The sequence below is a fragment of the Canis lupus genome, chromosome 36 (genome assembly GCF_003254725.2).
Source record: "Canis lupus dingo isolate Sandy chromosome 36, ASM325472v2, whole genome shotgun sequence".
Classification (NCBI taxonomy): Eukaryota; Metazoa; Chordata; class Mammalia; order Carnivora; family Canidae; genus Canis; species Canis lupus.
The window spans coordinates 28464554-28488826 of NC_064278.1; the positions used below are offsets into that span (position 1 = coordinate 28464554).

The 24273-nt window shown below is 35.5% G+C and overlaps 1 protein-coding gene across 3 annotated transcripts in view; it reads left to right on the forward strand.

Moving 5' to 3' along the window:
• The window catches only part of FSIP2 (fibrous sheath interacting protein 2), a 75062-nt gene extending 58720 nt beyond the window's left edge, over positions 1-16342 (forward strand). For 2 of the 3 annotated variants that reach the window (XM_025460431.3, XM_035698176.2), the window contains 6 exons: positions 1502-1963; positions 3494-3594; positions 8696-8742; positions 11085-11128; positions 14802-14871; positions 16149-16342. In XM_025460431.3, coding sequence (XP_025316216.3) covers positions 1502-1963; positions 3494-3594; positions 8696-8742; positions 11085-11128; positions 14802-14871; positions 16149-16300 — 876 coding nt within the window. In that variant the 3' untranslated portion in view covers positions 16301-16342. The remainder of the gene's footprint in view (positions 1-1501; positions 1964-3493; positions 3595-8695; positions 8743-11084; positions 11129-14801; positions 14872-16148) is intronic. The other variant, XM_035698177.2, reaches the window with a different exon arrangement.
• The last annotated feature ends 7931 nt before the right edge of the window (positions 16343-24273 follow it).

The window sequence follows — 24273 nt, forward strand, 5'->3', positions numbered from 1 at the left end:
CTGCCTATACAGTTACATTAAGCTACACATTTTGATTTTTGTCAAATCCCCTTCCACTAATGGGTTTCCCTCATTAGACGACTGAGTGTGTTTAGAGATAATAATCCGTGGCCTAGACAATGAACAAAGTTTTCTAGAACCCTTCTCCCTGGAGCATAAACTTGAAGTGATTTTTTTTTTTTTTCCCAATACTGTCCTACAACACACTGAAGTAAGTCTTAGGGCTAGTAAATATGTTAAGTAGTACTTTATGTTTCATACTCAGATACTGAGATCATCATGAGCTGAGGCACTGATTTAATCTCCTTTGCCCTAAACTTTTTGGCTCAGATGACAGTCCTTTACACCTCTAAGATTTGTTCTTCTCAAAAAAAAAAAAAAAAAGATTTGTTCTTCTCTATGTTCTGATACATCTATAACATTCTAATACAATGTTCCCATCATTGTATTAGCATATTACTTAGTAGTCTTCATTTATATAAAGTAATCCCTTGGGGGTAAAATTTGTGTGGCCTCTAGAATAACATTACTCAAAATTGTTTTTTAATTATCTGTAAAATTGTCTGTTACAAATCTTACTCTTAGTCACTGCCTCACTTTCTAAACCACTAGTTCCCTCTACTAACACAGAAAATCAAAATTGTGTTTTAATTTCTTTAAAAAGATGTTTCTATATTTTTTTCCATAGAAGATATTCTTTTAGGGCACCATTGTCTGAAAAACTGGCTCACCATATTACAAAGGGATGTCGAGGTCTACGATTAGTAAGTCAGTTTGGATGGAGGTTCTGTGGCATCATCAAAAGCTACAGAAATTAGAGCAATTCTAATTATAGTTATAGTTGTCTTTTTTTTAAATCTGTTTTTAGACATTGAAAATGGAAAGTAAGACTTGACTAGGAGGGTAAAAAAAAAATTAAGATTTATGTTTTGAATATTCTTTTGGAAAATATAACCAAAGGATCGGGAGTGGAAGAATGGGGATTAAGGAGTCAAAAATCTTCACAAGTTTGGTTATTAATCATCTTTAAAAGCCAAGATCAGACAATACCTTGGTTTTTTGTTGAATATATATACATTGGTGTTCTCTATGATTGCCGATCTAGAATTTTAGAAAAATAGATATTTCTGTCCCAAAACTTTCAAGGTCAATGAAAAACAAAAAGTAAATTATGACACAGCAAAATATAAAGCTTAAGAAAAAAAAGAAAAAAGAAAAGAAACCAATGTCAGATGTTCCTCTATAATTTGGAGTAAGTTCTGATACATTAAGATGATCTCTGGCATAGAAAATAAATGCTAGATGCAAGCATGTTTTTTTTATAACTTTCATATGTTTCTTCTTCTTAAAACATTGCTAATATACAAGTATAATGGCATTTGAAGATAATATTTCTTAAACTGAAACTAAAAATCATATTAAAATAGCTATCTTACAATAGAACCACAAGAAGAGTGATTGAGGCATTTGTTTTTAATGCTTGTTTTACCTTCAATTCCAGGCTGTTTGCAGAAATTCATTTCAGAATATAAGAAAGCCTGATATCACCAAGGTAGAGCTTTTAAAAGATGTTCAGAACAAAAAAGATCTTATCATTCGGTTAGTAGCTCATGATATTTATCAAGAAGATTCAGTAAATGCCACAGAAGAGGGACTAATGTCTGAAGGTGAAGTTGTTTTGAAAGAGGTTACACAAGAAGGATCCTTAGAACAATTTGAAGATCAAGTGAAAGAAGCCACGAAGCCAGTAGAAAGCACAAGCAGCCTGAAAAAATTTTTGTCTCTAAGCAAATGTTGTCAGTCCACATCCAGTGTAAATATTGAATGTATTGAAGCAACCTCAAATCACATAATAGAACCTAAGGCGAGAAAAGTTAAAAGAACTATTGCTGAGCTTGACATGGCTACGTGCTCAAGAAACATGACTGAAACAGGCTCTTGGGAGAAAAAGCCACAGAGTAAGGTGAATGAGAAACATAACTGTCAGCGACAGATATCTATGTTTAGAGATCTTCAGAAATTCTGTCCAAGAATGTATCTTAATTAGCCAGAAAAGAATACCAAAATTGTTCTAGTCTCCTCCTAAGCCTGGTAATATTTATGGTATAAAAGAAATCATTAACAGACGAAGTCATGAAACTCAATGGAAGGACAGCAGATAATGGAAAGAGACCTAGAGTAGTTAGAAGCCCAAGGAGAATAGAGGACAGAAATCATTGAAAAGAAATGCAAGTTAATGGTTTAAATCCATTTATTTAACAAATCCCAGTCCTTTTGTATTTTGGCTGGTAAATACCCATTGAACATTTGTGTAAAGAAAACTTATATAGGTAAGATAGCCCTAGAAATTGGGTCAATGTTGGAGGAAGTAAAAAAGACCCATATGGATTTAGATTGAGTTTGAATCCTGACTCTCACTTAATAGCTATGTGTCTTTTGGGTGAGCTGCATAGCCAACTTTTTCTTAAAAGTTACTTAGCCAACATGCCCAAAATTAACAGGGCATCAAAATATCTTAAATATCACCCTTACAACTAGCCCATATGCTCCACTGTCCTCATGGGGTGTAGCTCTTGTCCCTACTATCATACACCCCTCAAATGACAGTCTGGATTTCAGTGATCATTAAGGTTGGCCCTGTCCAAAAACTGGTATCAAAACATGTTTTTGAAAAGTATATATGATGTGATATTGCCTGGTGATACAGTTCTATTGATTATCCAGTTGATAGGTTTCCTGGATATACACAAAAACTGAGATGAACAAGAGAAAAAGAACAGAGATACAACTCTGTTCCAATCATAACCTTAACAGGTAACTTAACACATATTCTGATGTATCAATTGGGAAGCTGTGCGTTATTTCATAACCAGATGCAGTCTTCAGAATAGCTTTCTTAAGCCTCATAATCAGAAAAGCTGACTTTATAGATAACTAAAGAAACATTATAATATTAGCAAAACTCAAAATGGATTATATGAACTATAATCCCAGTAATAGTAGCTATTTTAAAATTTTAAGAAATTCCACAATAAAGATATTCTCATAAAAAAAAATATGGCCATGAAATCACACTGAATTCCTAACAAATATATTAGAGGACATATTAAGAATGTTGACCAGAAAAGCTTCTCAATTGACCAGAGTTATGTCTCAGTTCCTTTTCTTTTTCAACTCAGTAAGATATGATTTAAAATATTTGTAAAGTGAAGAAATGGAAAATTATATTCTTTGAATACTGCTTAAATTTGTATTTAAAGTCTACTCAAACTCCAATATTATAATATATATCATCTTCCCTGAGTCATTTCCAAAAAAAAAAAAGTATCAGAAAGAGACCTTTTCATTAGAGTTATGGGATTCATCCATCTTTTAAGTAATCTCTAGAAGTTTTTTTTTTTCATTATAGTATAGAGTGCAAAATATGCCAATAAGGTGAGAAAAGTACATGTCAAACTGTACTTTATGTCACACATGGTTTTCACTTTTCCAGAAAGAAGACAAGACTCTTAATAATGAACCAACACATTACTTCATACATAGAATTATGAGTTCATCCTCATACAACCAAGAAGATCTGATTTCATCTGCCAGGTACATGAAATTAAAGCAATATAACAATAGAAGTCTGAGTAAAAATTATACTTATGGGAAGAATGGCGTCCCTGGTAAAATTAGGGTTGGGCAAGTATTCAGCCTTAGACTTTCTTTCCCTCACTCCTTATTCTTCCCTCCTATAGCTTCCCATTGAGTAGACTTGTTGAGGCCTTCCCTTTTTCTACATAATCCCTCATTTCTAGTTAACTGGTTTCTACATCTTTGCTAGTATAACAGTGTCTTGGATCAAGAATTTTCTAGTGTGTTTTGGTTTTGGTTTTCATTTTTGTTTTCAATGGGACATAGGCACAATGGTATCTGCACTATCAACCCAAAGAGTTCCTACTCAACTCTCTTCAGTAGTTAAATGTTCTAGTGCATATAACTGCCTGTAAGAAGAATTCAAAGATTAAAGGAGGCAGTGTAAGGTAGAGCATTCAGAGATGAAGTCTAGAAAACAATGGATCTTGATAAGGACCTCTAAGTATAGAGAGCATTTACATGAGAAGATAATCCAGGTTTGGACGACTATAGAAACAAAGTCTGGAGTGTGTGGCCATTACAGGGGACAGAGAGAGCAAAGCATGCTGTAGACTTGAAATCTAATAACTAAATCTAGGAGAGTTAAAACGTGTTTAAAATTTTTCTCGTTTCTGAATATTCTCATAAGCCAGAAGAGGTAACATTTTAAATTATAGGAGAAGAAAAATCTGCCTGGTTACATTTTTTTCCACACAGCATGAAGCAATTGTTTCTTTCTGACACTGATGCACTATTTTGGGGACACCCATCATTGCCTCTTTTTCCTGCATAGTAGTTACTTTAAAATGCATTAGTAATACAAGCACCTCTCTATTGTTTATATCAATGATGAAGACAGAGGGCACAGATAACATCAAATAAAAGACAATTCAGAGCAAGATGGCAGACCAGGAAACTGCAGGCCCTTGTTTCCTCAGGAAAACAAACAAACAAAAAACAAGTACAATCTGACAAAATAACTTTATATGAGCTCTCAAAACCAAGCAAGTATTTGCAATAATAAAGTGAATGTCTAATCAAGGAAAAGCCACATTCAAAATGGTAGGAAATTCCAGATTTTTGTTTGCATTTGCCTAGTGCCCTCTGCAACATGACAAGACACGGTTGGGAAGAAATGGCCCAATTCCCAGTTCCCTCTCTTGGGGTGGAAAGAGCAGATTAGAACTTGTTTGTATTGTGCTTCTATCCGTGGGCTGCCTGAGGGAATGTTTCTGTCTCACCTAAATAGACTGAGACAGTGGCATGGTTTGGAGCTCTGCCTGGAAATCACAGAAGGAAGCTCATGGGTGCCACAGTGTGTGAAAATCACAGGGGACTACAAAATGCACCTGAGAGCAGGAGATTATTGCCAAAAGTATACAATGAATATTGAAGACCCTGAGAAGAAGCACGATGGGAAGCATTCTTGGGAAATAAAACATTTAAAAGAAGATCAGAGGGAAGGGAGTTCTTGAAGTTTGGCTGGGAAGATGGCAGAAGGAGGACCCTAGGCTCATTTTGTCCCATGGACACAAGTAGGTAACACCCATGTCAGTGTAAATAACAATCAATTACCTGAAGACTGGTATGGGAAACTCCACAACTAAAGGCAAGGAAGAGGCCATGTTGAAAAAGGTAGAAAGGGTAAAAACATGGTCTAAGAGCCAAATGGACAATGGCCTTCATTGGTAGGGAGCAAGCCAATGGCATAGAGAAGGGCAGAAAATAGATTTTCATACTGAGAAGCCCACAAATGGGGAGGATGAATCTCTGTAATATTTGTCCTTGAAAGTGAGTGGGACTAAATTTCATGAGTTCCTAAAACCAGCAGGACTTAAAGTCTATTATTTTAAAAATCAGCAGGCTTGGCTGTGGTGCAGTCCAGAGGTGTTAGGAAGCGGAGTCCCTGTCCTTAAAAAGACGGCATGACAAACAGCCCATGCAGATACAGCCTAGAACCAGCAGTTTGAAAAATGCAGGGGACAGACAGGAGGAGAGTGATCTGCTCATGTCAGAGTGTACCTGAGAGAGACAGGGATCACGAGGAGACCCCTCTGGGAACAAAGGAGATGTCAGGTGTCATGTCCCTCCCCTGCCCCCAGCATAAACAACGGCCACCTGTGGGAACCAGTACAACACTGACACTCCTTACCTAACTTGGTTGGATCAAGTCCCATCCCCCAACACATCAGCAGATTTACCCTTCTCGGTCATGCTTACTTCAGTCTTGACACTGCAAGCTCTTCCCCCAGAAAACCAGCACAAACTCAGTCAATACCATATCACCTGACCCCTGAGTATCTTGCAGGACCTCAGTTCCAGCGGCAATGGGGAAAGGTCTCACTTTGCAAGCAGACCACTGCACACCTTGCTGCCCACAATAGGCAAAGGCAGCCTCTGCAAACAATTGGACTAAAGAAAAAAGAGATGGTCTCACTCTGCCTGTGTCTCTGCCTCTCTTTGTGTCTCTCATGAATAAATATATAAAATCTTAAAAAAAAGAAAATGTCATAAACAAAAACGCATTTAATACACCTAAACTACTGAACACCATAGATTAGCCTAGCCTACTTTAAACATGCTCAAAACACATTAGTGTACAGTTGCACAAAGTCATCTAACACCTATTTTATGATAGAGTGTTAAATAAAAGGCAAAGCATAAGGAATATAATCAATGATAGTGTCGTATGGGGGCAGATGGTAGCTACACTTGTGGTAAACATGGCATAATGTATAAACTCGTCAAATCACTAGGTTGTACACTTGAAATTAATATAACGTTGTGTGTCAACTATACTCAAATTTTAAAAAGTAATTAAAAACTCATGGATTGGAAGATTTACTATTGTTAAGATGTCAATAATTATACAAAGTATTCTACGTATTAGTATTTTATAAGAATTATATTTGATGGCATTCTTTTTTTGGCAGAAGTAGAAAAACATTCATTCTAAAACTGATATGGTCTCTCAAGGGACTCCTAATAGCAAAACAATGCTGACAAGAAAGAACAGAGTTAGATTTACTAATTTTAAAGCCTACTGCCAAGACATGGTAATGAAAACAGCATGGTCCTGGCATAAAGACAGATATATAAAGCAATGGAATAAAATAAAAGGCCTATACATAGATTTTTCATATAAGACCAAATGATTTTTGATAAGCATGCCAAGGCCATTTAATGGGAAAAGGATATTCTCAACAATGGTGTTGGGAAAACTAATAACTACACACACACACACACACACACACACACTGAAGTTAGACCCTTACCTTATACCAGATATAAAAATTAACTCAAAGTGGATCAAAGATCCAAGTAAAGCTATAGACCTCTTATAAGAAAACATGGGGAGAAGGAGCATATGGGTGGCTCAGTTAGTTAAGCACCTGACTCTTGATTTCTGCTCAGGTCATGATCTCAGTGTTGGGAGATTGAGCTCTGCGGTCAGTGGGAAAGCCACTTGGGATTTGCTTTCTCCCTCTCTGCCCCTCCCCTGCCCCCTGCTAGTGCACATGTTCTCTCTCTCTCTCTCTCTAAAAAACAAACAAAAAACAACCAACACACACACAGGAAAAAGCTTCATGACATTGGATTTGGCAATAATTTATTGGATATGACACTGAAAGCACAAGCAACAACAACAAAATTACATAAACTGGACTCCACCAAAATTAAAATCTTTTAGCTCCAAAGGATAGAGTGAAAAGTCAACTCAGAATGGGAGAAAACTCTTGCAAATCATCTATCTAATAAGGGTTACTATATATAAAGAACTCCTGTAACTCAATAACAACAACAACAAATCAAACAACTTGATTAAAAATTGAGCAAAGGACTTGAATAGATATTTCTTCAAAGAAGATATACAAATGGGCAATAAGTATATGAAAAGATATTCAACACCACTAATCATTAGGAAAATGCAAATCAAAGTCACAATAAGATACTGTTTCACACCCATTAGGGTATCTGTTGTCAAAATAGAAAACAAAATCAAACAGAAACAGAAAATGACAAGTGTTGGCAAGAAAGGGAGGAAATTGGAATCCTTGTACATTGCTGTTAGGTAATTAAAAATGGTGAAGTTATAAATAAAATCTTAAAAAAAAGGGGGGACGTCTGGGTGGCTCAGCAGTTGGGCATCTACCTTTGGCTCAGGGTGTGATCCTGGAGTCCCGGGATCAAGTCCCACATCAGGCTCCCTGCATGGAGCCTGCTTCTCCCTGTCTGTGTCTTTGTGTGTCTCATGAATAAATAAATAAAATCTTTTAAAAAAATTAAAAAATAAAAATGGTGCAGTTGCTGTGGGAACAGTATGACAGTTTATCAAAAAATAGAATTATCATATGACCCAGCAATCACACTTCTGGATATATACCCCCAATGTGTTGGAAAGAGTCACTCAGATATTTGTACACTCGTATTCATAAGCAGCATCATTAACAGCAGGCAAATCACGGGAGCAAGTCAAGAGTCACTGATAGATGAATGGTTAGGCACAATGTGGAGTACTCATTCAATAGAATATTGTTAAGCCTTAAAAAGGAAATTTTGGTACATGCGTCGCATAGGAACCTTGAAGACATTAAGCTAAATGAAATAAGTCAGGCACAAAAGGACTAGTAGTACATGATCCCTCTTATATGAGATGCCTCAGTCAAGTCATAGAGGCAGAAACCAAAATAGTGGTCACTGGGAATAGAAAGAGAGGGTGATATGGTGTTAATATTTAATGGGTTCAGAGTGTCAGTGGAGGAGGATGAAAAAGTTCTGGACAATGGATCGTGCTGATGGCTGCATAATAATGAGAATGTATCCAAGCACAGAACTGTACACTTAAACATCATTAGGTGGCAAATTTCGTGCTATGTATATTTAACCAAGATTTTCAAAGTGGGGGAAAAAGTCAATTGAAAAGTGATTTCACTTGGTTTGGAAACTCTGTGATAAATTATTTCAGGTTTTCTTCCATATGAAGAATAACTGACAGGTTGTTCATTTGATTAACCAGTAATTTCTTCACGTTCAATTAAGACACAGAAAATGAAATGTTCTCTTTCTTTTGTTTTAGTGAGACTGAAGATTTCACCACAGATTCAAGCGACAAATTATTAGAAGGTTGGATTTACTACTTTTCTTAAATTAGAAAGCATTCGAAAGGAGACTGCTCTACTGCTTTAATGAACTCTTTAGTTACTGCCTTTGTTTGTTTACTGCTTTGATGAATTTTTAGTGATCAAACCTGGGGTTGATACTTTTTCTTTTCCTGTGAATTTACCTGTTTTTTTGGAAAATAATCCAGTACTACATCACTCAGGTTTTAAAATGAGCCAACTCATTTGCTTTTGCCGAATTGTTATCAAGATTTTATTAATGATTTTGACCAAGCAAATGGTGACATTATGAATTCACATTTACCATGCTCATGTGAAAGATATTCATAAAACAAGAATGCATCACACAATAGCTTTTATCCATTATACTAGGATTTAATGATTTCTTACCCTTCCTTTGTACTTAGCCCTACCAAAATGTACAAAAAAAAAAGAAAAAGTATGTGTGTGGAGGGAGAGTTTTTGAGCTAAATTTATTTTCTCACATTAATATCTGACTAGTATGGATTTAACTTTAAAAAAAAAATCTATCAATACCTACTCCTTAGAACATTCACGAGAACTTTTTGGTTCTCTATTTTTTGAAACCTCAGAGAATCAATGTGGTTCTAACAGTGATCGTACATACAAGAGGGAGAATGTCATGTTTATTGCAAAGTGGCCTCAAAATCAAACCAAATGTTTACCATTGGCTATTTCAAACAGACAACCCACTCAAGGAATTGCTTCAAAAACATATTCTCTCAGCTTGGAAGTAAAATGATTTTTTTTTTATTAAGATGATTCCTAGGATAGCAATAAATATGCCTGAATTCCATCAACACACCATAATCAGATGACGTCACAACAATCACTTATCATAGCTGTAGGATGGAATCATTAGGCTGCCAGAGTCAGAAAGAAACCATCATGTTACCCCATCTCCTCTGGGACACCAAGAACCTAAAATAGGCACATAGTAGGAAGACCATTTAGTAAAATGAGAGAAACAATGGGAATAACTTATGAGAGGCACAAGAATTCTCTTTTGGTTGTTTTGGGATTGAGGTACCCATTAGATATTCAAGTTGGGGTGTCACATCTGAAGCAATAGGATGTTTAAGATTGGAGTTTCATGGAGAGGTTAGAGCTGGAAAGTTATATAGTTTCCTATAGATAGACAACTTAAATCTGAATATCTGAGTTCCTCAATTAACAGGAATTTTTCTGTGACTTCTCATTAAAACATAGTGTATCCTGGGATGTGGACAGCCATTTAGCCTGGAAAATTAAAAGCTTGTATGACATGGAATGATAGCTCTGGAAGTAAACCCAACACCCTCAGTCATTTAAAAGTAAACATCAGTTCAATTATGTGCAATATGGAGTTGGGCAGTTTAGAAAGATTATCAGCAATAAAATTTTACCAATACTGTCAGATAAGTGCAATAATCAGTTCCCTCTCGTATTTGGGTTCATTGAGGTTTTACTACTACTTTTCTTCCCAAAGCCTACATTGACCTAAAGGATAACGCAGAGAATGACCACTTGTGTTGGCCCTTGACGATTGCATGTCTATAAAATACACAATTTTTATATGTAAGATATCTCCTTGCATCCTTTTTGTGAGACAAGCAGGGAAGATGGTCTCATTCACATTCTACATAATGAGGAAACAGAGTCAAATAAGTTAGATTCAATTTGCCAGTGTCCACACAGCTCTAAGCAGTGAAGCTAAGACTCAAACTCAGATTTTCTGCTTCCCTAGTGGTGAGTCTTTGTGAAATGTTCACATCATCTCTTACTCCTTCAGCTAAATTTGTTTAACAGGCATAGTAACCTCCCCTGGAACTCAGGCAGCTCTTGGTTCTGCAGCACTTCCTCTTGATAGTATCTCAAAAGTCTCTTGGTTCTCAATGAAAGAATTTCATAAGACCACACTTTCCTGTTTGTTCCAATTATCTGCTTTTAATTAGCTATGTAGAATCAAAGAGCATTAGAGCTGGGAGGCCTCTAGGAATCATCTATAAGGTAATCCCTCAATTTACATGTAAGCAAATAGGCCTGTAGAGATTGGATAGTTGTGCAAAGATATGTGGCTACTAAGTTACAGAGGCTGCCTCTCCTACCAAGTCATGTCATCTTTCATAATTCCAGAAGGAAAGTCTAAGACACGCCTCAGAATTCTGGGGATCTCTCCCATTTCAGTTTTGTTCCCGTGGTCTGTACACTGAAACTAACAATAATTTCTTCTACCTGCCTGAATTCTAGAACTCTCTGACGAAAAATAATAAGACCAGGTATGTCTCAATATTATGCCTCCAAAAGAAAAATAATATTTTTCCTTCCTCCCCTCACCCCCAACAGGAAATTCTCAGGAGCAAAGGCCAGAGAATTCAAACAGTCTTAAGGTAAATATTCTTCAATAAACTGTAATTGCAGGATGTCTTGGTGGCTCAGCGGTTTAGCGCGCCTTCAGTCCTGGCTGTGATCCTGGAGACCCAGGATCGAGTCCCACATCGGGCTCCCTGCATGGAGCCTGCTTCTCCCTCTGCCTGTGTCTCTGCCTGTTTCTCTCTCCCCCTCTCTCTGTGTCTCTCATGAATAAATACATAAATAAATCTTAAAAAAAAAATAAAATAAAATAGTAAAATAAAATAAAATAAAAAATAAATAAAATATAAAATAAATAAAATAATAAAATAAAATAAAATAATAAAATAAAATAGTAAAATAAAAAATATATAATAATTGGCATACAGGAGGTCCAGCTGACTATGAGCCCAGTTTTCAAGGTCAAATCAGGGCTTAGGTGGTAGACATGAGGAATGTCAGAGGCGCATCCCTATTCCCAATTTCCTCCTGCTCAGATCTCCCCCTCTCTGGCTGAGGCCTGTCCATGGGACTGGAGAAATCCCCTAATTAAAATTCTCACCTTACAGTTAAATTATTCCTTGCTTAAGTGCACAGAATAAGCCACTGTTCTTCCCTAGCCCCTAAATCCAATTCCATTCCTAAGCTCTGCAGCCTCTGAAGAAAGCCCTACAGGGAGTCACTTGTGCAGGGCAGGGAGGCCCAAGTGAGAACTGGTGGAGGCAGGGAGGGAGTAGAAGCTTCAAAAATAGAGGAAACTGGCTTGTAGCACATGAGTGCAGATCCCACCTATTTTTCTGTATTCCTAAGGACTATTAAAAGGCAGCTTTCCAAAGGGGTCAGCTACTCTCCACCATAAACTCAGATTTCCTCTTCCTTAATCCTTTTTGGAAGTTTCCAGTGAGGGCTGAAGCTATAGATCCTCTTCTGTTTTTATCACTTTGTTTGTTGGCTCAATTGAATCCCACTTTTAATTGAGTTTCCCCAACACCGTGTACCACATAATCTGTCAATTATCCAATCCCTTCTCATCACAGTAGTTTTCAGAACAAAATCTTACAAATCCTTAGCTCATGCCAACCCCTGACGATGATGGGCTAGTTCCTCATTCAACCTAATCTTCATTTATGAATGTAAACATCTATTTCACAACCTCAGGCTTAACTTAGGCCGTATTTTCCAAGTAAACTCACATGGAAATAACACGGAGACAGAGAATTTCTAGACTGATGACCTGATTACAGACTATTCCTTGTGCTAAGCTGTATCTCTGGCAAACCTGGACCCTTTTGTCTCCCTGCCCTTCCCCTCGCTTGCACCTTTTCCATGGTGAAACTACGGTTGAAATTGTTGTTTCCAATTCAGTTCAATGTAAAGTGAAGTAAGCACATTCCACCCCGTCTCTCTCTCTCTCTCTCCCTTTTAAAGATTTTATTTATTTATTCATGAGAGAAACAGAAAGAGGCGGAGACACAGGCAGAGGGAGAAGCAGGCTCCCTACAGGGAGCCTGATGAAGGACTTGATCCCAGGACCTCTGGGACCTGAGCCAAGACGCTCAACCACTGAGCCCCCTGGGTGCCCACCCCCGCTGTTTCTCTCTTTTTGGCTAAACATTTTGGAGAACTACGAGGCTGCTGAAAAATAAATAATAGCAGGGGTTTGAGGAGAGAAATAAAAACTCAAAGAATCACCATGAGTTTCCTGCTGCTCCCCCTGCCATCTCCTGGTTTAGACTCAGAGCACTTCAAATCCTGGAATTATATAGAAAGAACAGGCAGAAAAAACCTTCAGGAGAAACCATTGCCCTCTCACCAGAATTAGGAAGAAGTTTTTGTGGAGTGGGAATTAGAGGAAGCTCACGTTCCACACGCACCCCCACTTGGCTCTGCCTCCAGGCAAGTTTCAGACATGAAGCTACTCAGCAATGGCAGCAGAGGCTGCTGAGGTGCTTGAAACTCAGAGAAAACACGTCCCTCTGACCAGGAGAATTAGGAAAAGGTCTCCAGTAACCTGAAGAATATTAGAAGGAGACCTGCTACTTTTTTTTCTCTGCTTCCTTTTGTCGTTTCACTCTAAGCATGATGCAGTTATGAGCCGTGGGAGATGGCACAGAGGGAGGGCAGCCACAGCATTCTAGCCAAAGAGCCAGAAAAGGAGACTTCTGAGAGATAGAGATACTGAAGAGGAAAAAAAAAAAGTCAGAGGGGAATCATCAAAACAGGATCCCCTACAAATCTGTCTGAAAAGTCTCTCCTGAGCTGTGAATGTATGGAACTGATCTGAAGTTATATCAAAAAAAAAAAGTCTTTGAGATCTTAAACTATAGCTTTAATAATGGTGCACACAGATATACAAAAAAGTATTGCCAAGACTTTAGAAATTGAATTTACATTGGAAACACAGCCGTAGAAGGCAAGGTAGGATGTGTGGTCTGAATCTAAGTGCGTTACCTATTTGAGCAAACAAACAAACAACCATCTCCAGAGGAAAGAAATGCCAAGTGTTAGAGATACTGGAAAAAAAAGAAAGTCTGAGGATTATCAAAAAAGAGGATCCCCTACTAATCAATGCAGCCAAGGTTTTGGGAGGTGATTATAACAGTGTTCCATAAAGAAATGGCAAATACTCCTAAATCTAATGTAAAGACAGATGTTTGCCGCAGAACGTATGTGTATTTACTCATTTCAGACACTTGGTAGCATCTGCCTTCTGCTTTTAGATTAGAGATTCTCTAGTCAGTCTCACACATGTGGGCATTTAAAAAAAAAGATATCAATATCTGCCTCACCCACAGAGATTTAAATTCTATTAGAGGTGTGGGACCCAGGGATTCATATTTTCTTTTCAAAAATGTCCACAGATAATTATTGTGCAGCCAATACTGAGAATCAGTGCTTTATAGCCTCAGTTTTATTCCTTAGGTATCCTGTTTTGAAATATATTAATTTATAAATTGCTGAAGTCCTCTTGGAGAAACTATGATAAAACTCCTCTTAATATCTGGTGGTCTTTCCATAATCTATGCATATTTTATGTTCCATATATTTAGGCCTTCTTTTATTTCTCTTCGTTGATTTCCTTATTTAATAGCTAGTATCATAAAATATATACAATGAAGTCCAGCAACCTATCCCAGTCTATTTTATGCCTTCCAGAGAAGATTACTGCTTCTGCATTCAAAGAGGTGATAATAGGCTAGAGAATAAAGCTAGTTTCTGAGCCATGTTCCCTACCTTACTAGGTCGGTCCACAGAACCACTTTATTGCTCCAGACCCCAAAATGCTTAAGATTTCCATAACAGGAGATTGCAGTTACATAGTGCACAGCCATTTTCTTTCCCCACTTACCATTATCTCTAGTATTAGAAAATAATTTATATCATTTGTTACTTATTTCAATTTACCCAAAAGATGGAGGGGGCAGACAGAGCTGGCATTTTTTGTGAGGTAAGATGCCTGGTCATCATTTAATGATGGGCTGAGGCCCACATCAATGACAAGGGTAAATCCTAGGTGCCATAATTGGCAAAAAATTTTGAGCCCAAGTCTCTGAGAATAGTCCTGAGATTTCAGAGAACAGAAAACACTATTCATGTAAGGTTCTACATAAACATACATGGCTGTACTACATCTTTGGAGGGATTTCCAAGTATCTTTAGTGTGTTGTGTCCAATAAAACATTAAGTATGTACTTTGCTTTGCCTTGGCAGTTTATCACCATCTTTGAAGGAAACAAGAATATTCATGGCAGTGGGTATTCCTCAAAAGAAGTCATTTCAGGTACAAAATACATATCCTTTAACATTCCTCTTGGAATAACTGGCTCCTGCCTTGCAAAATTGACATCTATTATCCATATGAGATTGAAATAATATTATGTACATGTATGTGTGTATAGTAAATTACAGCTTATTATGAAGCTCTTTTACTTTAACCTCAAACCACAGTAATAAGTAATGGAACTAACATTTGTTAGGTACCAGATTTATCTCCATTTTATTGAAGAGGAAAGTGAAAGTCATTGAAGAGAAAAGTGAGAGTAGGTTACTCAAGGTCACCGCACAGCTAATAAGCTGCAGAGCTGAGGTTCAAACACAGATCTGCCCAACTTCAAAGCTTAAGCTCATTCAGTATGACCATGATTCATACATTCAAATGCTCACCGGAGCCAGACAAGTAATATAAACAAGAGCGGAGGTAGGTTGAGTAGGGGTCTCTGGTGCACTGGAGATGGCATGCCCCCTCTATAGGAGGGAGCGGCTACTCAGGTCCAGTCACTGACAAACTGGGTTGTTGCTAGATCTCCAGTTCAACTCTTGGCATTTTTCAAAACAAGCTGGAGATGAAAGTTTTATGTGAAAATCCCCGACTTTTAAATTTTATCAAATAATTCAAAGCTTTTGTGAAATATTTTTGTGGACCAAACAAAACTTGTCTACATCCCTTACACCATACTAATCTCCCTCTGTCAATCATAAAGCCCTAATTTACAAAAGAGAAAATGGAGGTAACAATTGCCTGAGTTTACAAAGCCAACAAATGGAGAGCTCTCAGAGCTCAAAAACAGATCTTCTGACTTTGATCCTCCTTAAGGATGGATCCTTGCTTTCCTCCATAAGGTGCTTCCATATTGTAGCCGCTGCATTGCAGAATGAGCCCCACATTGGGTAATGGCCAAAGTTAGTCTATAGCTTTGCTATGAAAAGAACTATCAACAGACAAACACAGGGGCACAGGGGTTCACTAATCTCTCTAGGGATGAGTTTCACGTATGTCATTAACCTATGATACTAGCCACCCACAGGTCTTGAACAAGATAAAGGGAATCTAATAATAGATGCGTATTTGAGAAAGTGTCCTCAGGAGATGTCGTTCTTCCTATCTCCCTCACAAGAGTGTTAGAAGGATCAAATCAAGAGTCTATGTGTTTTTAAATCCCATAAAGTATTTTAAAATGTCTCTTTCTGAATTCTATCTGAATCATCAATGCTGTAGTATAACTTCTCTCTTTAGAATGTCTAATAAATAGCCGTATTATTTTTCTGCTTTGTCCACAGAAACTGCCAAGCCCAGTATTTCCAAACAAGGATCTAAAATGCTGGCGAAGGTATCTTCAGCTCTGTCAAAGGTGTTTTCTCGAACTAACACCAATATCTCCAAACCTTCCTCATCATCTCACCAGGATGAGCATGAAAGCTTTCAAAGCTGACGCTTACTTTCCTTTGAAAATAAAGTGGTTTTTACAGCAGAACATATTGTCCTATGAGGTGATGTTTATAATACTAAGCAAAATTTTAAGAGCAAAGAAAAGTGCAATAGTGATCTGGGTAAGAGAAAGTTTTGATGAATGCTTTTGATAAGCATCTTGGTATGAGAAGAGGCAGGGCATTAGTATTACCTGTGCACCATAAGGACAGAGACAAAAAAAAAAAAAAAAAAAAAAAAATGAACCCAGTAGCCAGTCAGCACTAAGCAACCACCAAAAAATGACCTTGGATGTTTCCTGTTAAGTTTTTAGAGGGTGTTTTCACCAAAATAGTTAGGGAATTTAGATGACACTCAAATGAATTTTATAACACAGCTAGGAAATGGATTCGTTCACTATTAAAGGTGTATTTGGAGGTTCAAATAAAAGTATACCCAATATATAAAATCAGTCTTTCCCATCCACAGATAATGTCTCGTTTGCAAAATACCTCCCAAGCAAAAAGATCCAACTATGGATAAAACACAAATAAATTAATTACTGTGGATAAAATACTATGTATGCATAAAATGACTCCTGTAACTCAAACAAACAAGCAAAACAAAATCTTTTCAGAAAAGAGAAAGGTATTTTGTGGATAAAAATACCATCAATAAGTAAATTGTTGGTCAGCAGTCATTAAATCCTTTATATAAATATTTTTCATGAATATAAATAAAGGCTTGATTTGTAAGAACATAAAAAGTAATGAAAATTTAACAGGAACAACTGCCACAGTGATAAAAGAAACTTTTCAAAATCAGTTAATGTGCTACTCTTTGATATAGATTCAACTTCAGCATGTTTGCCACTGGAATCCAAGAATCTTGTTTAAAAGATCCAGAACAGCAAAAAGTGTCAATCATCATCACTATCTACCCTAATGCTGAGTCATGAATTTTTAGAGATTGTGACATCTCTTTTATCTAAAATTTTCTTGACAGTAGCCAGTGCTAAAGTAGAAACATCTGAGAAAATTTTGTTTTACAAAATTGGACTTTAATAAAGTTAGTGAGGTTATGATAGGGAGCTCCAGAGAAAAGGATGTGATTATATAGTAGAATTTCTACATTCTAACGATAATGAAGTTATTCAATTAGTAATTTAGTCTATGATAATCTCAAATTATTTGATCTCAAAGATCACACAAAATAATGTAACTTATAGATGTAGATGTTTTCAAAAGTGATAGTTGATGAGAAATGACTGGCAGTCCAGAACTATTTTTAAAAGAATTCTACCAATGGGCTTAAATTGACAAGTATTAATTGGAAGTTTCCTTACAGATGTCATCAGAACCACTGATGTTTGATATCTTATACTTTTAAGCTGTCTTTTAACATAAGATTTTGCTGTAAAAATTTTTATCAAAGGTTTTATCCACCTTTTCAAAAGCTGATAAGAAAATAAATCTCTCCCAAGGGAAATTCAGTTGGATTTCAAGGCACTCTGATTCACGTAGTTCTCAGATACTTTTTATGTAAAGGGCAAGACAATAAACACTATAGGTTTGCAGAGTATATGATCTCTTTCAAAGCTATGCCATTGTGCCTTTGTAGCACAGAAGCAGCCATAGAAAATATATAAACAAATAATGTGGCTGTCTGTGATCCAGTGAAATCTTATTTACAAAGAGTAAAACTTGAACTTTAATTTTCACATGAAAAATATCATTCTTCTGATTTTTTTCAGTGATTAAAAATTGTAAAACCATTTTTAGTTTGCAAGCTGGTCAAAAACAGATGGCAGGCTAGATTTATGCCATTGGTGGTAGTTTGTTTAGCCATTTAATGTAAAATATAAAGATTTGGGACCCATAAATTAATTGAGTATGATATGAAGGACACAGAATTTTCTAAAAACAATAAACTTTACTAGTGAAGTACATTACAAAAAAATGACTAATTATTCAAAAACTCAGTACATAAATTTCAAACATTCATCTCTTTAGTGATTTAGTTATTGAATATATTGCCAAGAAGGCACATAACCTTCTGTTAAAATATACCTTGAGTTAGAAAAAGAAAAGTTAGACCAAATTTAATTTGAAGCTGAATTTCTAGTGAAAGTTATTTCTTACCTTGGGAATAGCTAGTCAAAATCAATCTACTAAATGCTACTAAGGTATTCATTTAATGCTACTAAATTATACATTTTTAAATGGTTAAAATGGTAATCTTCTGATAAAATGGTTGCTTTTATCATAATAAAGTTTAAAAATATTTTGAAAAAGAAACCACACATATTCTGGAGGTAAAGACTCCAATAACAAATAAAAAATTTACTAGAGGTGTTCAACAGCAGAGTTAAGCAAAGAGAAGAAATCACTGAACTTGAAGCTAGGACAATTGAAATCATTTAGTTTGAGGATCAGGAAGAAAAGGAATGAAGAAAAGTATATATAGCCTGAAGGACCTATAGAAGATCCCATGAAGCAGACTAAAATATGCAGTATGCAAATCCCAGAAAGAAAGGAGGAAGAAAAAGAAAGAAAATTTGAAGTATACCTTCATATATATCACAAATCTCTCTCTCTTTTTTTTTTTTTTTTACTGTGTCCTAAAGCCAGATATCCTCAAGTTGCTAATTTTATACACCAGTTTTAATTTAGGAGCTTAGCTGGTCAAGAATTTTATCTCATACTCTATTTTTGGAAAAGCATAGATTTGATGACCAAATTCAATGTGCAATTTTCAGCATGGTCAGAAATGCATATAGAAGAAAACTTTAAGGCATTGTTTTCTTATATCAAACTCTTCTTTGTCTACATCTAACTTGCACTTTTTCCTAAAGGTGATCTATTACTGAGCCAACAGATTATTGCATAAATAGAATTGTGAGTTCTTATGCAGATATCTAAGAGGATCTGATTTCATCTGCTGGTTATATTCAGTTAAAGCAATTAAAAATATAATTCTGAGATATAATTTATGAGTTTGCTAAGATAAGGCCCTTGACAACATTGACTACTTGAGCATTCCTCCATTCCCCAACTCCCTAGTAAAGTCAGTTCCTAGACCTACCTTTTCCATCTGCTTCCCAATTCCTGTTTCCCTAATTTCTACTTTCTTTTCTTGAGACCTACTTTGCTGTGCAATGATATGATGGATAAAATTGTTGCTAACGTGTTAGATTCTTTAATTGGGAGACAGGAACTTAGCAAGAGGGCCTTTGCCCTCTATCCCTTTTTACTTTAGGCCCTTATTTTTCTTTTTAGTGTTCAATTTACCCAGTTTATAAATCTTAACTATTCTTAAACTTGTAAACACGATTTATAATCTGTCACTTAAATGGTTACTTGCAAATACAGTAATTTATGTTAGAATTGAAAGCACTAATTTTACTCATATTTTTTGTTTATTTTTTTTTAATTTTTTATTTATTTATGATAGTCACACAGAGAGAAAGAGAGAGAGGCAGAGACACAGGCAGAGGGAGAAGCAGGCTCCATGCACCGGGAGCCTGACGTGGGATTCGATCCCGGGTCTCCAGGATCGCGCCCTGGGCCAAAGGCAGGCGCCAAACCGCTGCGCCACCCAGGGATCCCATATTTTTTGTTTAATACTAAGTCTATCATTTTGGCAGTGTGGAATTACAATAAACATTTACCACAGTTTACAAATTTCATTATGCAAATTCTTTAAGATATTTCAAACTACGTTAAAAAAATAGTCTATTTTTCTCAAGCATTCAAAATATCTACATCTCAATCTAGACAACAAATGCTTCCTACTAATCAAACTTTTAAATGTAATAAATTGGATTTTTAAATTAGAAACAAATTCTAAAGTATTTCAACTAAAGCATAAAGAAAAACATAATGATTGTAAAATTTGTCAAGTACACCCCCACACACATATACAGATAAGTATTATTATGATTGCAAGACAGCTTTAAGTGTTGTGACCAAAAACAAGATTTTTGGTGATGGATTTCATTGGTGGGTATCTAATATGAGAGTGCCTGAAATGACTGAAGGTTGCCAGAAACAACTCAGTGGTCAGCATTCTAAGGACCGAACCAATCTAAGAGCAGTGATCATGGAGGCACCCCAACTGACAATATTTACTCAAATGAAAAGTTATCTTCAAAAGACTATTTTTTCTCTGACACATTATTTAAATGGACTGAATATATAACCAAAAGAGACTACTTAGACAGGAAAGACTTAAGATGCTATAGATTAAGTAGTTTATTGCCCAATAAGCAAAATACGATTCCACAAAAGTCCAGTAGAAAGGGATATTCGAAAATTTAGAGAAAGACAAAGAGACTAATGTTTTTTCTAAATGCCTGAGTATCGCCTGAATAAATTTGCAAAGCTTATGTCTGGAACTTTTGGCTGTGGCTTTGAAGAGTTTAATAAAATCCTCCTCTTCCTCAAAAAAAATATAAAACTAAATGAAATTGTTAAAGCAAACAATGTGAGGAATATGGAAATAGACCTAGGGCAAACAAAAAAATGGGAAGGGGTTATTCATAACAACCTGCCATAATTTCAGGTAAGAACAGAAAGAGATCTGGTTTTGCATGAGGCTGCTCCTATCATCTCTCTCTCCAATTTGGTCACCTGGGACAGTTTTTTCCAGGCATGGATGACCACCATAACCAGAAGCTTTTTTCTAGAACAAGCACATGATTTGAGGCAGAAGGTAAAAACCTGAGGTGATTTTCTCATTAATGGTAGTAAACTCAGTAGAAAAGAAAGGAGAAAAGCTGACACTGTGCTAGGACTGGTTTGTAGTCATGGTTGGTACACAGAGAGCTCTGTGGGGATTGGCTTATAAGGTGAGATAAGCTATCCGCACATTCCTGGCTAACTAAGACACTAAGTACAAGCATCAGGGATACTTGAGAGACCCTGAGATCTTGGATACTGAGGTACCTCAGATACTAAAGAAGTGAAAGCCCAGAAAGAATAGAAGATTGGCTGTTTTTTTAATGGATTCTAACACACATACATGATTCAAGTGAGGTTTAAAGCCTTAAGGACTTAAGGCATCTGAGCATATTCTCTTCCCCAGTCATTGACTGATACATAGCTCCACAGCCCCAGAAGTGACCATTAAGATACCAGGCTAAGAGCTAAATAAATAAAATATATATATATATGAGGACAAATATATCCAGATACATTCTTTGAGGTGACAGATTTTGTGACTTAATCCAGAACAGTTACCAAAAACATTTTAAAAATAAAGCAAAATAAATTTAAAAATAAAGCAGACTTGTTATATTACCTAAAACGTACAGTTGTCAGCAAAGTTAGGAAACATGCAAAGAATTGGGAAATTGTGACCAATACTATGGAGGGGTGTAAGAGGGCCCAGATGTTGGACTTAAGAGACAAAGATTTCATACATTATGTAAATGCTTGAAAAATTAAGATAGCACAAAATGACTCAATAAATGGGGATTGGCTACTTTTCTGTTTTTAGTTTAATTACATTGTGGTCTGAGAGTAGACATTATGTGATTTATATACTTTTGAATTTGTGAAGGTGTACTTTATGGTCTATTTTGGTGAGTGTTTACTGTATGCTTGAATGCATATTCTGTTGTTGGATTAAGGGGTCTGTAGATGTCAGTTAATTATCCAGTTGATTTTCCTTATTGATTTTCTGCCTGCTCAACCTATGCATTTATAATAGAGGAGATTGAAGTCTCCAACTGCAATAGTGGATTCATCTATTTCTTCTTGCAATTTCATTAATTTTTGCCTCATGTAGTTTGTCACTCTGTTATTAGGTGCACACATGTTTAGGATGTTACATCTTCTTGGAGAACTGACTCCTTTATCATTATATAATGTCCTTCTTTATCTCTGGTATCTTTCCTTGCTGTTAATTTTACCTCTAAAATTAACATAGCTACTTCTGCTTTCTTTTGATTAGTGTTAGCATGGTATATTTTTCTTCATATATTTATTCTTAATCTATATGTATCTTTATATTAAATGAAGTTTCTCATAGACAACAAACATATCATTTTTTACCCACTCTGACAAATCTCTGCCTTTCATTTGGTGTATTGATATTCAAAGTAATTATCAACTATAAAGGAAATTAAAGATCAAAACCCAGTAATTTTACCAAACTTTATAGATCATTTTTTATCAGATAAATGTCAGAGCCTTTACTGGCAAATAAACTGGTACAAATATTGCTATATTATAAATTAAATTGATCATTTGAAGTTCTCAAAAGCATTAAATTATAAACATTCCAACATAACAGGAAAACTGTGCTCTCAAAATATTTCTATGCTATGACACTTAAAAAACTAAGAATGCAAAAAAAATAAAAATAAAAAAATAAAAAAATAAAAAAACTAAGAATGCACTCTAAGCTTTCAAACGTTGAAAAGTATAATGAAATATATTTTGTGAGGAAGATTATTTTGTGATAGTACATTTGGTAGTCGGCCTTTACTTTGAATAAAATCACATTTGGAATTTCTAAGAAATATCTTAATTCTAAATTTCTTACTGAAATTTTAAGAAAGTTATAGCAGAGAGGTAAGTTGGGGAAAATGGAAGAGTTATGATAATTAAATGATTTGTAATGCATAAAGCACTTAGGGTAGACTGACACACAGTAAATTTAATAAATCCAGAGATACATTATCACTCAGACTTCATGGAATTTTATACTTTCAGTGGATTCTTCTACATAAATTGAAACTCAAAAATCTGACAAATATATTAAAAATGTAAACAAAAATGTGCATAGTGCTGTAATTTTAAATAGAATAAAATTTAACCATTGTTTATCTTAATATTTGAGTTCAAATAAATTATCATCCAGTCATCTAAATCAATTTCATTACAAACAACTTGTTCTTAATGGGCAAAGTAACATCATTATAACCTAAGTTTATTGGACTATCAAAATATCTTGACCCAAAACATCAGAATGAAGTCTGTTTTTTAGAATTTTGTTATGTGAATACTTAATTACATTGATCTTCCTTGTTTTTTATTAAACCTTTTTAAAATCTACTATTGTGTATTCCTTCTATTATGAAATGCATGTCCAAAAAACATAATTTTTGGTCAATCCACATCTAAGCATTATAATAGGTGGATAATTATGCAGAGTTGGGAAACACACATACCTACGTGCATATTCCCTCTCTGTCATCTACTAACTTTATTATCTCAGTAACAAAGTTTACTTACTCTCACTGAAATATTCTTATTTCATAGAGATGTTGTGAAAAAAATTATGGAGACATGTAATGATGTTCAATTAATGTTACTTTGAATTATTATCAACTACTGATCTTGTTTAGCAATTTCATTTTACAGATGAGAAGACAAAGATCCAGAAAAGCTAATAGGCTTATCCATAGCCAATAGGCTTATCTGTCATAGAGTGTAAAATTTAGAACTAGGTTTACGATTATTTACTCTAAATAACAATTACCTTGCCTTACAACATGTTGATGGACTGTAACTGAACTTAACCATTCCCTCAATTTTTTTTTCTAAAATTAATGAATTAAGACATATAATTCATGGACAGTTTTCACTCAGATCAAATGTCCTCATTACTATAACTTAGAACAAAGCCCTAATGGGGCCACACATTAGCCTAACAGGCCACAAATATTCACTCCACTATTGAGTTGTGTGCAGACATTTCATACTCTATAAAAACCTGAGGAGAAGGCAAAAATCTCATCCACCCAACTGCATATCCAGAAACTTTATTTGTGCTACACTCTCAAAACTGTTTCCAGATAATAATTTGGGAAATTCTTGGGACTCATCTTGTTTTTCTTTCCTCAAAGATCACAGACTTACACAATATTTTGTTCAATGTCTGAAAACAATATTTCATATATTTTTATCTGCTTTTAAATTGTTTTTGCATAAGGAGAGGGTAAATCCGGATCACTACTCTATCATGGATAGAAAAAGTATTGTCGTATTT